This window comes from Macaca mulatta, chromosome 11 (genome assembly GCF_049350105.2).
Source record: "Macaca mulatta isolate MMU2019108-1 chromosome 11, T2T-MMU8v2.0, whole genome shotgun sequence".
Lineage (NCBI taxonomy): Eukaryota > Metazoa > Chordata > Mammalia > Primates > Cercopithecidae > Macaca > Macaca mulatta.
The window spans coordinates 87719982-87732889 of NC_133416.1; the positions used below are offsets into that span (position 1 = coordinate 87719982).

General features: G+C 33.4%; 1 protein-coding gene and 1 pseudogene across 4 annotated transcripts in view; both read left to right on the plus strand.

Annotated features, from left to right (window-relative positions):
* PTPRQ (protein tyrosine phosphatase receptor type Q) overlaps positions 1–12908 on the plus strand; it is a 218832-nt gene that overhangs the window by 138806 nt on the left and 67118 nt on the right. For all 3 annotated transcript variants that reach the window (XM_077952472.1, XM_077952473.1, NM_001193766.3), the window contains 3 exon segments: positions 1684–1805; positions 7627–7813; positions 11024–11268. In XM_077952472.1, the coding sequence (XP_077808598.1) occupies positions 1684–1805; positions 7627–7813; positions 11024–11268 (554 nt within the window).
* On the plus strand, positions 2525–3140 carry LOC697035 (small ribosomal subunit protein uS13 pseudogene; annotated as a pseudogene). The gene has a single exon (XR_001448119.2). The product of XR_001448119.2 is annotated as a small ribosomal subunit protein uS13 pseudogene (transcript).

A 12908-nucleotide genomic window follows, 5' to 3' on the forward strand; every position in this document is an offset into this window, starting at 1 on the left:
TCCCACTATTTAAAGATTAAACTCCAAATTCTTTTACATAACAATGAAGTACTCTCTAGCTTAATTCCTAAATTACTGCTTGGGCTTGTTCATTTTTATTCCTTCATAGATGCTGGTCTCTCTGTAATAGTTCTGTTTCTTGGATTTAGGGATTCTGAATCTTTTTTTGTACCGTGAATCCTTTTGGAAATCTGGTGAAGTTTATTGACTCCTTCCTAGAATAATATTTTTTTACTTGTAAATAATAACATTACCAAGATAAGCAATTCTACATCAATACAACTCCATCTGTCTGTGGATCCTGTTGTTTATGTCTTTGTGACTTTTCTATGATCCTCCCCTTATCATAGAAGTGCCCCTAACCCTGCTGTATCCTTCGCATCTATCAAGGCCTAGTGCAATTCCCACCTTCACAGTGCGTCTTTACCTTGCAACCCTGCCCCATCTGTATCATCACTTTGCTCTCTCATTGTAGATTATATTTATAGTTATTTATTTCTATTTATCCCTTATCTTTATCTTTTATGATATCTTGATAATTGACGACAATGTGGCAAATACTGAACTAGTCACTTTTACATACTTTGTTTTCGTAATTCCTTTTAAAGCACTATAAAATATTCATATGATGGGCAAACTGAGGTTCAAACATTTTGGTGTTTGACCAAGATCATACAACTTGTATTCTTGCTAGATTATGAATTATTTGAGGAAAGGAATATTTTATCTTCCAGATTATATCTTCTAAGGATCTGTGGGATAGTACTTTCTCAATAATGTTTGCCCATATGTATTTAAAAATTGAAAATACTGGGAAATACTTATCTCCCAATATTTAATATCATTAGAAATGACTAGGGGCCTCGAAAGAACAGAGGTGTGTGCAGCAGTGTTCTTACGTTAATGTCTGTGTGAAATTAACTGTGGCTAAATCTTTCCCTGCATACTATTATCTCTCCTAATTCCTAGTGGCTTCACAGACTGAAATTGTACACATAAGGATTTTAAACAGAAACATTTTTAAAATATTGTCTCTTGTTTTGCATTACTGAAAAAATAACAAAGTAGAACAAATTAAGAAAGTAGAACAAATTAAAGAATTTAATTGGAATCATGAGGAATTCAAGAAATATTTGAAGATTGCATTTCTAATAATAGATCAGAACAATTGAATAACGCTTTCGTATTCTCCACCCTCAGCGAAAACAATAAAATCAACTCAATTTACATTTGTAAAACAATGTATGTATACTTTCATTATACCAGTTTTAATTTTCAACTGTGCTTCTCTATCTCTCTGTAGTCAAATACTACATTTCTGCAAGGGTTTTCTTAAAACAGCATTGCTAGGTTAACTGTTTTAAAAGAAAAATATTTATTTGTTTAAAAAGGTTTACTTTAGCAATAGTAATGCTTTCCTTTCAAAGTATTATTTCAAGTTTCAAAATAATGTACTTATGATTTTAATTAATTAAGTTTTCATGTGGAAGTTGTTCACATAGAGTAACTAATTTTAAATAATTGGATCTTTTTATTTGGTAATGCCTTTAGCACTCTGTGAAGTATAAATTAATGTAAAATTAATTCATTATGACTATCCATTTTTCATGGTCTTTTCTATTATTATACTGTAGCAAGTGCTAATTCTAATGTAGCGAGATAATTGATTTTCTATTGTCATAGCTCCAGATGGTCCTCCTGAAAATGTTCATGTAGTAGCAACATCACCTTTCAGCATCAGCATAAGCTGGAGTGAACCTGCTGTCATTACTGGACCAACATATTATCTGATTGATGTCAAATCGGTAAGGCATGTCTTACCTTCTGTAAAAGTCAGTATAAAATTGTTAATAATACAAGATTTGGAACCAGACTATTTGAATTTGAATTTTGGCTCTGTTAGACACTAGGAAAATTACTTTACTGTTTGTGTTTCAATGTCTATATCTGTAAAGTAAAGATTAATAATAGTAAACAGGGTATGAGGACTGAATCAGTTAACATGCATAAAGAACTTGGAACGTTACCTGACACATGATAAATGCTCAATAAATATAAAATATTAGTAACACTATTATTATATTTATTATCAGCATATAGAATATATATATCGTATGTATACATACACACATACAAGTGGTTGAATTGGTAGTAATACAAAGATCTGGTTTACATACAGTAGAAAGTGATTCATAATACAAAATGAGAAGAAAGAAGGCATTAGGAGAAATATCTTCTAGATAAAATAACATCAGAACTAAGTCTTGAAAAATAAGTGAAGCAGAACATAAAAGGTAAATGGGAATAGGGGTATAAAAAAGTAAGCCTCATTCAAGAAAAATCAAGTCTTTTGGCAATCCCAGGTCATAGCATTTAAAAAAAAAGTTCTAAGAGGTGAAGCTAGATCTGGAGGCCGACTATATAACAAGTTACAGAGTTAGGGTTTTATGTTAAGGGCAGTGGGGTGCCAGTTGGTGATACAGATTTCTACTGTGTAGGATAGGTATGGTTGCAGTGTAGAGGACAGATTTAGAGCAGTATGGGGGTGCAAAATCAGGCAAGGAGACAGGAAACTCTAAAAGGGCAAGGAGCTTCCACAGGAGGCCTACACACCGCCGCTTGTGCTGCCACCATGTCTCTAGTGATCCCTGAAAAGTTTCAGCATATTTTGCGAGTACTCAACACCAACATCTATGGGCAGCGGAAAATAGCCTTTGCCATCACTGCCATTAAGGGTGTGGGCCAAAGATATGCTCATGTGGTGTTGAGGAAAGCAGACATTGACCTCACCAAGAGGGCGGGAGAACTCACTGAGGATGAGGTGGAACGTGTGATCACCATTATGCAGAATCCACACCAGTACAAGATCCCAGACTGGTTCTTGAACAGACAGAAGGATGTAAAGGATGGAAAATATAGCCAGGTCCTAGCCAATGGTCTGGACAACAAGCTCCGTGAAGACCTGGAGCGACTGAAGAAGATTCGGGCCCATAGAGGGCTGCACCACTTCTGGGGCCTTCGTGTCCGAGGCCAGCACACCAAGACCACTGGCCGCCGTGGTCGCACCGTGGGTGTGTCCAAGAAGAAATAAGTCTGTAGGCCTTGTCTGTTAATAAATAGTTTATATACAAAAAAAAAAAGGGCAAGGAAAGAGAACAGAGGAAATGTAACAAGAAAACAGAATGAAAAATAATCTAAATCTATAGAATTTGGTGAAAAATCAACTAACTCATGATGGTGAGTGAGTAGGATAATTAAGGATGATTGTAAGTTATATGACATAAGATTATGAGGAGGAACAGATCTGTAGAGGAAAAGAATGAGTTCAGTATTAGACACACTGAGTTTGAAATATGTGGCAGTCCTCCAGGTCAATACACACATTGGCAGCATTAAATATGGATCTGGAGCTCAGGAGAGAAATTCTGGATTTGCAGATTTGGGAAATGTTAGTATTTAGAAGATAGTCAAAATTATAGGAGTGAATGAGATTCACTATGGAATGTGCAAAGATGACAACCCAAAGATAGCATCCTGGGGAATATCAATACTTAAATAAGAGGCCACTGAAGAGACGGAATGGGAGTAGACAGTCATTTAGACGGAAATCCAGGCATGAAAGTCAAACCCTGTATGTAAGATAGGATGCTCAATGATGTCGATAATGCAGAACTATTAGCCAGAATAAAGATTGGAAGTATTTCCTTTGCACCCTGCTTGGGTTTTGCTGAGCCCATTGGACACAGTTTTCTAATAGCATCTTATGCATTAAATTGGATAACATCGTGATTTCTCCTCCTTTCTCTCTACCTCTGTCTCTTGTCCAACTTTAACATTTTATTATGTCTTTGTAGTATTCCTTAAAAGGAGATATAATACTTCTATCTCAAAAGACCTGTCATCATTAAAATAAAATTTGAAGAATTATTGATACATTTGTTCTCCAATTCAGTCTCTATTTTCTGTTCCTTTTGTAGAGCATATTTGTGAAGATTTTAGTATGTAATTAGCCAAAAATAATTAGCATGAATGATGAATGTCCTGGGAATATGCATTAAAAACAAATTATAAAGTGATAAAGCTTTATTCTGTCAAATGAAAGGCACTTTATTAACGAAAATAGTTCTCCCTTGGAAATTCTGCTTAAAGGAAGAAAAAAAACATATTAAGAAATGATTTTGTAATCTCATTCTTGTAGCTTTCTTGCTGAGTTTCAAAGTGAGCAAGGGAAAGAGAGTAGAATGGGAAGATAACGAATATTTTAATTGCTTATTTTATACAAGTTACATGTTCGTCTCTTCCTATGCATTATCTTATTGCATGTTATTTAGCAATATTTTGATGTACACATTATTACCTTCATTTTGCAAAAAAGAAATCTGAAGCACAGAGACGGTGAATAACTTCTCACAGAGCGAAGAGTTGGCTAAAACTATCAGACTGACAATGGCTTGACAGGAGAAAGGGAAGGCCATTAAATAGAAAATAAAATTTGCCAACATAAATATAGCCTTACCGAAACTCCTTTAGATCAACAATAGCAAGAACAGATTCAGACAGAACCTAGTAATTCACAGTTTCTTTAGGATTCTTGGAATTAAGTAGAGGCATTTCCTTCCTTCCTTCCTTCCTTCCTTCCTTCCTTCCTTCCTTCCTTCCTTCCTTCCTTCCTCCCTCCCTCCCTCCCTCCCTCCCTCTCTCCCTTACTTCCTTCCTTCCTCACACATTTTAAAACACTTCCAATGTGCCAGAACTGTGCTAGACGCTGGATATGTAGAGGTGAACAACTCTGATAAAGCATGTCTGCAGCTCATTTCATTAATATGTAATTATCAACATTCAAGAATCATTGGTTCCCAGACTAAGGAAGAATACATAGCGTTGCACTTGGAACTTATTGTGCAGCCTGTCTTCTACAAAATACTAGCCACACAGATAAAACTCTTAACTTTAAAAGTGTAAACAAAAGTTGTCATTCTTAAAGATATATTATAAGAAAACTTTATAAAATGTAAATATCATCCTAGATGATTCTGCTGGAAATTAATGCATTTATGGTCATTTTCATTGTTCCTTTTATTCTTTCACTGAACAAATTGTTATGAGTAGCTTCTGTTCATCAAGACAAGGATGAAAAACATAAAGCTCTGCTGTCAAGTAGCTCACACCCTAGCGGTACAAACTGGAATAGAAACAGCTAATTATAGAGTTTGAGGTATGAAGTTTTGCGGGGAATATAAGCTAACAAAGTAATTAAAGTTCCTGTTATGGGGGGCATAGAAGATAAAGGAGACTTCATACAGCAGGTTAAATATATTCTGGGACTTGATGAATGAATAGGGGTACACCAGATGGGAAAGGGTAGAGGCAGGGTAGGAAGAGAAGAAAAAATAGGAAGTGGGGCAGGAAGAGGAGAAACAGAGTCTAATTGCTGATAATGTATATAAAGTCACACTTCAAAAATGATGAAAGACTTTTATAATAATAGATTATCAAGTACAATATGAGCAAACAAACTTGGAATTGATTGAAGGAAAATGAGTCAAAAAGACGTGATTTCAGTCCTGGGTAAGTGGACAAGTAGTAGTTAACAACAACAAAGGTGTAGTAGGTTTAATAAAGAAAGGTAATAATGATCTTTTATACTGCCACATTTGAGGACTGAGAATTCCTTTCAGATTTTGTTAAATATTTTTAAAGATATAATATATGCATGCCATGTCATATTTTTATGGCTTGATATTTGTTATCTATTGTTTTAATGGAAGGCATTGGAAGAATAATAATTTATAAATAGTTAAATTTGTAAGATCAAACCCAGTGACCTTGTGGAAGTGTAGAATGCTATGGACTCTTGAAGGACCTGGACTCAAATCCTACCTCTGCTTCTAAGTAATCCTGAGGAGGTCACCTCACCTCTATAAAATCAGAATTCAAATAGCTATAATAGACAAGTGACATGAACCAGTAGTCAAAGTGAAGCCAACTGAGTGGGATTCCAATGAGCGGGACCCAGGCCCCTTTACAGAGGTCAACAGTTCCCGTCTCCACACCTCTCAATAATATTTTTTTCAGCATGAAATTAAGCCCAGTCTTAAGGGAAATTCCAAAAAGCGTATGTTTATGTGATATTTAAATGTTAACAACTAGTTAAATATACATTTTCTGCCAGTGGCATATATTCCTGATCAATAGGATTCCTGTGCTGATTTGTTTTTCTTCCATTTTCGAGAAGTGGGGCATTTCTGTCCACTGCTCTGTCTTAAGGTGGGGATGATCTATTTGACTGTATCCAACAATGGTATTATTTATATCATCCTTTTACTATGTTTCTTTTTTCTTTTATAGCAACATCTTTTTTAAAAAATTGAGTTAATTTTATTTATATTACCTCAGAAAACATCTCTATAAATGAGTTTCCAGGACAACATTTACAATATAGTTATACCATATGCAAATCAATAAGTGTGTTTCATATTATCAATAAAATATGTTCTTAGCAAAGAGCATTAAAAGAATACATTGAACCAACCAAACAAACAAATAAAAAATATTTCAAAGTCATGAGGGAGGGTCAAGTTGAAAATGGACTTGGAAGTGTTCACTGTGTATAAAACCTGGTTTTAAGTGTTTCAATTAAGGTACCTGAGAGTAGTATGTATGATAGGATTTTGAATTTTCTCATGGTTGTCTGGGAAAAACCCTTCTACTTAGTGCTAGCAAGTTTAGCTATGCTTAATATCTGGAGTGAATAGGCCAGAACCTCCATAAAGGACAGACTATGTTTGAACAAATCATATAGCTACATTCCATATGCCTAAAGACACTCATGTATGCACATTAATAATTATGACATCCATGATTAATTATTATCCAGTGCTATGCATAGTGCTAAATCAGGGTTTTTCAAACTGCAGCCATCATCAGCATTTTTAAATGAGCTGTAATAAAATTAAAAAGAGCAGAAGATATCAAAGTGTACTTCAGAAAGATGGTGTATTTCTGAAAAATGTATTACAGTCATAAGATACATATATATTTTATATCTGTCAGTCTTATCTTCTGAATTATGTTACAAAGAGTGTTTCCTTTTGTGGGTAATGGTGAAAAAAATATTGAAATCTATGTGCCAGCTACTTTAGACCTGTCCTTTTAAAATCTCAATGAAACACTGTAAATAGATGTTATTAGCCCAATTTTACAGGAATTGAAAGACTAGACTGTGTATGTGGTTTCTCAAATACTACAGGAGCTATAAGTGGCCAGTCTGGGATTTGAACCCTGTGTGATTAGGTACTAAAACCTCTATGCTTTCTTCTACAAAATATTGGAGTCAAAAGTAGAGTTTCATTGACTGCAAAGATGATTTTTGCTTATTTATTTAATGGGTTGGTTAATCGTGGTTGTCTGGTTGGGCTTTTTTCTTTTACTTTCAACTATTAAGATAATTAATAATTAGTAAACTGTTATAATAGCACTTTAGACTTCCCAGGGCAGTCTGATTGTAAAATAAATAAATTAAAATTTGGCTAGATAAATACAGCTCATGTAGCTTTGTATTATTATGTTTTAGTGACTTAGATCTCAAGTGCTGCTTCCTTCATTTTTACTTATATTTTCCTATAGGTAGATAATGATGAATTTAATATATCCTTCATCAAGTCAAATGAAGAAAATAAAACCATAGAAATTAAAGATTTAGAAACATTCACAAGGTATTCTGTAGTGATCACTGCATTTACTGGGAACATTAGTGCTGCATATGTAGAAGGGAAGTCAAGTGCTGAAGTGATTGTTACTACTTTAGAATCAGGTAAGGAGAATTTCTCAACCTTGCTAAAAATTGACTGAGATTTAGCTGGCTTTCTTACAGGTCCTCACACTCCACCAAAAAATATATGTGTTATGAGAAGTTTTTAAAGCATATAAACAAAAGATTAGTGACTCTCTGCAACTGACAAAAAGGAAGCTTTCTATTTATATTTTTGAGGTAAAGAGGAGTTACGTAGAATATGCAATCCTTGTAAATACAGAAACAGATTAAAGGTATCCAGTTATGTTTCTTTGCACTTATTTAATCTGCTAGTTGTTTCAGAAATTCAGTAAGCTTGCCTTAAGAGATAATATTTCCAACTGTCTATATCCAATAACACTGCAACTGAAATTTTATTTCAATTACTTCTGTCCAATTATTTGAGTGAATATTAAATTTGTAATACTTTGTGAGTATTAAATAATCTGGAATTCAAAAGTAGAATCCAGCTCACATTTATCACAGCTGTTGTCTTCACTTAGTCAAGTAATATATGTCTTATTATATAACTCTTTGATAAATGTCAGAATCCATACAGATTTCCTCCAGTTCTTATGAACAGGGTCTGAATGAATAATAAGACTGTAACCAATAACAAATAAATTTGGAAAGTCAACATCCCAGAACTTGCTTGCCCCATCCTCCTTCAGACTCCTGATGTTCTTTGCCACCAGATATATCACTGGAAAGAGCAGATGAAGGGATATGTTGCTATAGTTTATTTGTTGCTATCTGTAAGGTAAGTATAGGAGGTAAATTTTTTTTACAGCTAGTTTTTTCGTTACATTATATTCTCTATGCATTTTGTCTGTAAAGTTATGGTTCTAAATTAAAAGGTAAATTTTATCATCAGCATCCTAAAGTTCCATTTGTTCCTCTTTGGCTGCCAAGTATCACAGGTATCTATTTTCTGATTATGCCTTTTACTTCTCAATCCCTCCTACCTGTGAGGAAAGATATGATGAAAGTACTCACATTTATACAATAAAACATTGTCAAACCTTAATGTGCTATCTGTTTCAAGGATATCACAATTTAATACATTTTTACTAAATCTCTAAGAGTAGGATTTTACATGTATAACCAAAAATTTGAGGGGTAGGAAGTTTTTTACAACATTGAGAGAATTTCTTTGCTTATCTAACTTAAAATCACATCCTAAATTTAGAGAAATATCTCATAAGAAAATACATTTATGATACAGCATAAAAACATATAGCAACAAATGCAAAAATATCTCTCTTGATCCAGCTTAACCTTTATTTTAGCTTTGCGTTTTTCCATGTAAAATGAAATATTTGGCACAATAGCATATTTATCTGCTTCTCTTTTATTCTTTGCTGTTCATTTATTTACATTTTTTGCAAGATAATAAAGCTTGAACATCTGAACTGTTGACAGCCAAATATTACATTTCTTCATGGAAATTCTTTACTTAGTATGGAAGACTATAACTATTTCAAGTTGATCAAAATAGATAGATATAGTCATTCAATCGGTCACTTACATAAAGAACACTAATTATGTTATGCACCAAGAAGTAGCTCCTATATTCATAAAATAACTTTTATCCTCATGCATATTTTAATAATGTATTGATGCTTAGCTTGTCATATGTTAAGCTGTTATTTATCTAAAATAAGCTAAAATATTTATACTATAGAAAGAACTCTTAAAACCCAGCAATTAAAAAAAAATCCAATTAGAAAATTCGCAGACTTGGGAGGCCAAGGGGGGCGGATCACGAGGTCAGAAGATGGAGACCATTCTGGCTAACACGGTGAAACCCCGTCCCTACTACAAATACAAAAAATTAGCCGGGCGAGGTGGCGGGCGCCTGTAGTCCCAGCTACTCGGGAGGCTGAGGCAGGAGAATGGCGTGAACCAGGAGGCAGAGCTTGCAGAGAGCCGAGATCGTGCTACTGCACTCCAGCCTGGGCGACAGAGCGAGACTCCGTCTCAAAAAAAAAAAAAAAAAAAAAAAAAAGAGAGAGAGAGAAAAGAAAAAAGCACATGACAACATAAGTTTTCAATACTATTAGCCATTAGGAAAATGCAAGTTAAAACCACAATAAGAGATTATTGTCTAGGTACTGGAACAGATAAGATAATTTAAAATATGGCCATGATACCCAGTGCAGCAAGGATACAGAAAGACCGAACCTCTCATACATTGTTAGTAGGAATGTAAAATGGAATAGCCACAATGGAAAATAATTTTGCAGCCACTTATGAAGCTGAACATGAAATTACTGTGTGACCCAGCAGTCACACTCTTGGGCACTGATCACAGAGAATTGAAAAATTATGCTCACACAAACATCTGTCATCAAAGTTGATTGCAGTTTTATTAGTAATAATGAAAACTGGAAACAACCCAAATGTTTTTCCATGGTTAAACAAAGTCTGTTATGTCCACAAAATGGAACATTACTCAGCAATAAAAACAAGAATGTACTATTAATACATATAGTATACCCCTTGATGGACCTCAAGGTCGTTATGCTATTGTCATTTTCAAAATGACAAAACTATACAGAGGAAGAATTATTAGTGTTGTGAGGAAGCATATGCTGCAAATAAAAGAGGATACTAGGAGAGAGTTTCTTTAGGGTGATGTAATAGTTTTGTATCTTGTTTATGGTGGTGGTTACAGGAATGTATACAAAAGACAAAATTGCATAAAAGTATAGACAAAAGCATGGAAAGTGGTGAAATTGGGATAATGTCTGTAGTATGCACAGCATTGTCAATACTGTCAATATTAGTTTCCTGGTTTAATATTAAACTCCGGTTACATAAGATGTTACCAATGGGGAAAACTGGGAGAAAGTTAAATGGGACTGTATGTCCTGTTTTTGCTACTTCTTTTGACTCTAAACTGTCACACCATTGCACTCCAGTCAGGGTGACAGAAGGAGACCCTGTCTCAAAAACAAACAAACAAAAGATTAAAATGTCATAGAAACATATTGTGCATAAAAATAAGTGCATATAAAACAAACAAACTGGATCACCATTATGGTTGCTGTGAATTACAGATGTCAATAATTCTATGATGCATCAGTCACTTTGCCAGTTTTCGTAGTTTGTATAGTTTAATTTGTGGAATACCCTTTAAAAACAGAAGTTCAAAGCAAATACATTTATGTGGAGATAAAAAGGAATAGAATTTTTTAAAAAAATTAATTGTTAAATATTTTATTTTAGCCCCAAAGGACCCACCTAACAACATGACATTTCAGAAGATACCAGATGAAGTTACAAAATTTCAATTAACGTTCCTTCCTCCTTCTCAACCTAATGGAAATATCCAAGTATATCAAGCTCTGGTTTACCGAGAAGATGATCCTACTGCTGTCCAGATTCACAACCTCAGTATTATACAGAAAACCAACACATTCGTCATTGCAATGTTAGAAGGACTAAAAGGTGGACATACATACAATATCAGTGTAAGAATCCTTAGCTTCAGTTAATTTCCCAAATGACAATGTCAGTTTATGAACTTGGCGTTTAAAAATATTGCAGTTTGTATATACATTTCCCATATCTTTTTGTGAGATTGTTTGACATCTCAACAAAAATAAGTTTTGAGAACTGAAATTACTTATTTTCTGTTATAATACAAGTACTATGAAATTAAAATATGTAAATAACCGAGAAGTTTGCACAATAATAGTAGAAACTCGGAAATAAAAGAGAAAGAAAATGCACATTAACAGTAAAAGAGCAGTGATATATAAAGAGGTAACTCTGCCAAAAAAAGAAGCTATGTGTGATTATAAATTCAAAATGGAAAAGCAAATTTTAAGGGTGAAAGAAAGAAATAATTGTTTACATGTTTGAAATTATCATGCATTTTAACCAAGTATTACTAAAAGCTAATAGCATTTTATATCTTAATTCTAAATTACCTAAATTTAGACATAAATGTATTCATATACATCCACAGAGACATATACACATACAATTTGTTTTATTCTTTGCCTACTTTTAGATCATCTTGAAATTTTCAAATAAAATTATATGGTTCAGAAAAATCATCTTCTAAGAAACAGAATTTACTCTAAATCTTCAAGTAGTTTAGTAATCTGCCTACCAACTCTTTATTAATATCAATGTAATTAGCAGGTCATTGATAATAATTTGTATATGTATGTATGTATAAAATGAATATATTTACTACTTCTCTCAGTCACTTTGAATTTATATCTTTATAAAATCTTGTTGGGATTCTTTTTGCATGTCACATTACATGGTTTACCATTGTGAAAGATTGATTAGAGGGAAGATGATGACTAAGAGAATTAAGTAACCTGGGTTCAAATACTGGCTTCTGTGCCTGGGCAGCTTTATCAAATCTGAGCCCCAGATTCCTTATGTGAAAACTTGGTAATTGGAATAATAATTTATTTTATAGAATATTTGTGAGGATTAAATATTTCTAGTTATGGTAGGTAGTGAAAGGTATGTATATTTTGGCTATTGTAAGAGAGAAAATAGGAACCAAAAATGTGCAACTAATTAATAATTTTAAAAAATCCCTAAAAATCCTGTTTGCAGAGTGCAATCTGCAGTATCCTTAACACCTTGAAGTTTGTTAGGATGTATAACTTTAGCACCTGTACTGACCTACTGAAACAAAATCTGCATATTTGCATTTAACAAGGTTTGCAAATGACTTCTTTGCACACTGCAATTTCAGAGGCATTGCCCAAACTTTTCACTTATTATTTCACTTAAATGTTAGTTTCTACCATAAAGAAATAAAAATAACGGACCATACTATAACATATGTTTTTTATTTTTAATATTTTTTTTGAATTTACAAACTCAATTATTTTCTCTAGGCATTTTTAAGCCACATTTTATGGTCTTGGTTTATTTATCATATCTACCATATCATGTATATTATAATATTAATTCAATAAAAACATTTTTAAAGTATCTAGAGTATGGAAGGGTGGGCCACTAATGTATAAAACAAATTAAGTAATTCCCATAAACATTTTATATACTGAATTGGGTTTATCAGGTACAATGAAATAAGCCAAGAACATAGTCTTTGTTTAATACAGCAAGATAAAGTGAA